Below are 996 nucleotides of genomic sequence, written 5' to 3'. Positions count from 1 at the left end.
GTGTGTGTGTGTGTGTGTGTGCGTGTGCGTGTGCGCATGCGCATATGATTAAAATATGCATCACCACTTTATTTGAGTTGAGTGTGGAAGCATGTACAGTAGTCCTTATGAACAGAGATGTTACAGAAGCACAGGTTTACTTAGTAGTCGTCTTTCAAAATGCTTGGATACTTGATCTCGTTTTCTGATGTCCCAGATGTAATGATTGTCTTTGTTGGCAAGTACATACACGTGGGAACTTAGCTATTTGAGCTATATTTGGTTTTGCAGTCAGCTGGGGCTGCCAGCACATCTGACCGCTTGATCAATCCAGCATGGAAACATTGCTTTGTCACGTCTAAATGTCCTGTCAGAAACTATTGTCTGTAAGCACCTGCTTTGTTTGAGCTGTCCTCTTCTCACTTTTCCAACAAAAATAGTATCTCTTTCTTTTTCCATCCATCATTTTCTCATGTTTGTCCACCTGTCTGTCTTTTTTTCCCCTCTTTATGCTGTTGATAGCGCTATGTAAGGATGTACACAGGCGGAGTTAGCTCATTGGCTGAGCAGATAGCCAATCAGCTTCACTCTCAGGAAGACCCTAAGCCCCTACCTGAAAAGAGGGATTTGGTAAGCATGCTCCCCATGCACGGGGTGGAAGGCATGTTGCTGCACTGATCAAAACCTCACTTGCCAATAAGTGTTGTGTCGTACACTGATATGTTGATACATTGGTGTGTTAGTTTTCTGTCACAGTTTCACATTGATCCGTCTCCGTGTAGCTGCAGTGTGTGTTTGCTCCACAAGTAACATCTGCTTTGGGATACTGGTGTGTTTGTTGATCATTTGCACAGTGATCAGACATCCCCATTCCTGGTGACAAATAGCCATTGACTTGCTCTGTTGTGGTGTTGTCTTGGATTATAAAGTAGCAACACCCACCATAGATTGGCAGTGGCCTGGTGTGTGATGTCCACTAAATCTCCTCTCCTCTCCTCTCCTCTCCTCTCCTCTCCT

General features: G+C 44.4%; 1 protein-coding gene across 15 annotated transcripts in view; it reads left to right on the top strand.

Annotated features, from left to right (window-relative positions):
- The window catches only part of mical3a (microtubule associated monooxygenase, calponin and LIM domain containing 3a), a 192,945-nt gene that overhangs the window by 156,821 nt on the left and 35,128 nt on the right, over nucleotides 1-996 (top strand). For 5 of the 15 annotated variants that reach the window (XM_032524012.1, XM_032524011.1, XM_032524010.1 and 2 more), the window contains one exon: nucleotides 502-609. The exons of the other annotated variants lie outside the window; for them this stretch is intronic. In XM_032524012.1, the coding sequence (XP_032379903.1) occupies nucleotides 502-609 (108 nt within the window). The remainder of the gene's footprint in view (nucleotides 1-501; nucleotides 610-996) is intronic. 15 annotated transcript variants of the gene reach the window in all.

Source organism: Etheostoma spectabile, chromosome 8 (genome assembly GCF_008692095.1).
Source record: "Etheostoma spectabile isolate EspeVRDwgs_2016 chromosome 8, UIUC_Espe_1.0, whole genome shotgun sequence".
NCBI classification, from domain to species: domain Eukaryota; kingdom Metazoa; phylum Chordata; class Actinopteri; order Perciformes; family Percidae; genus Etheostoma; species Etheostoma spectabile.
The sequence above is the reverse complement of the archived record's forward strand: the minus strand, read 5'-3'. Positions and strand labels throughout refer to the sequence as shown.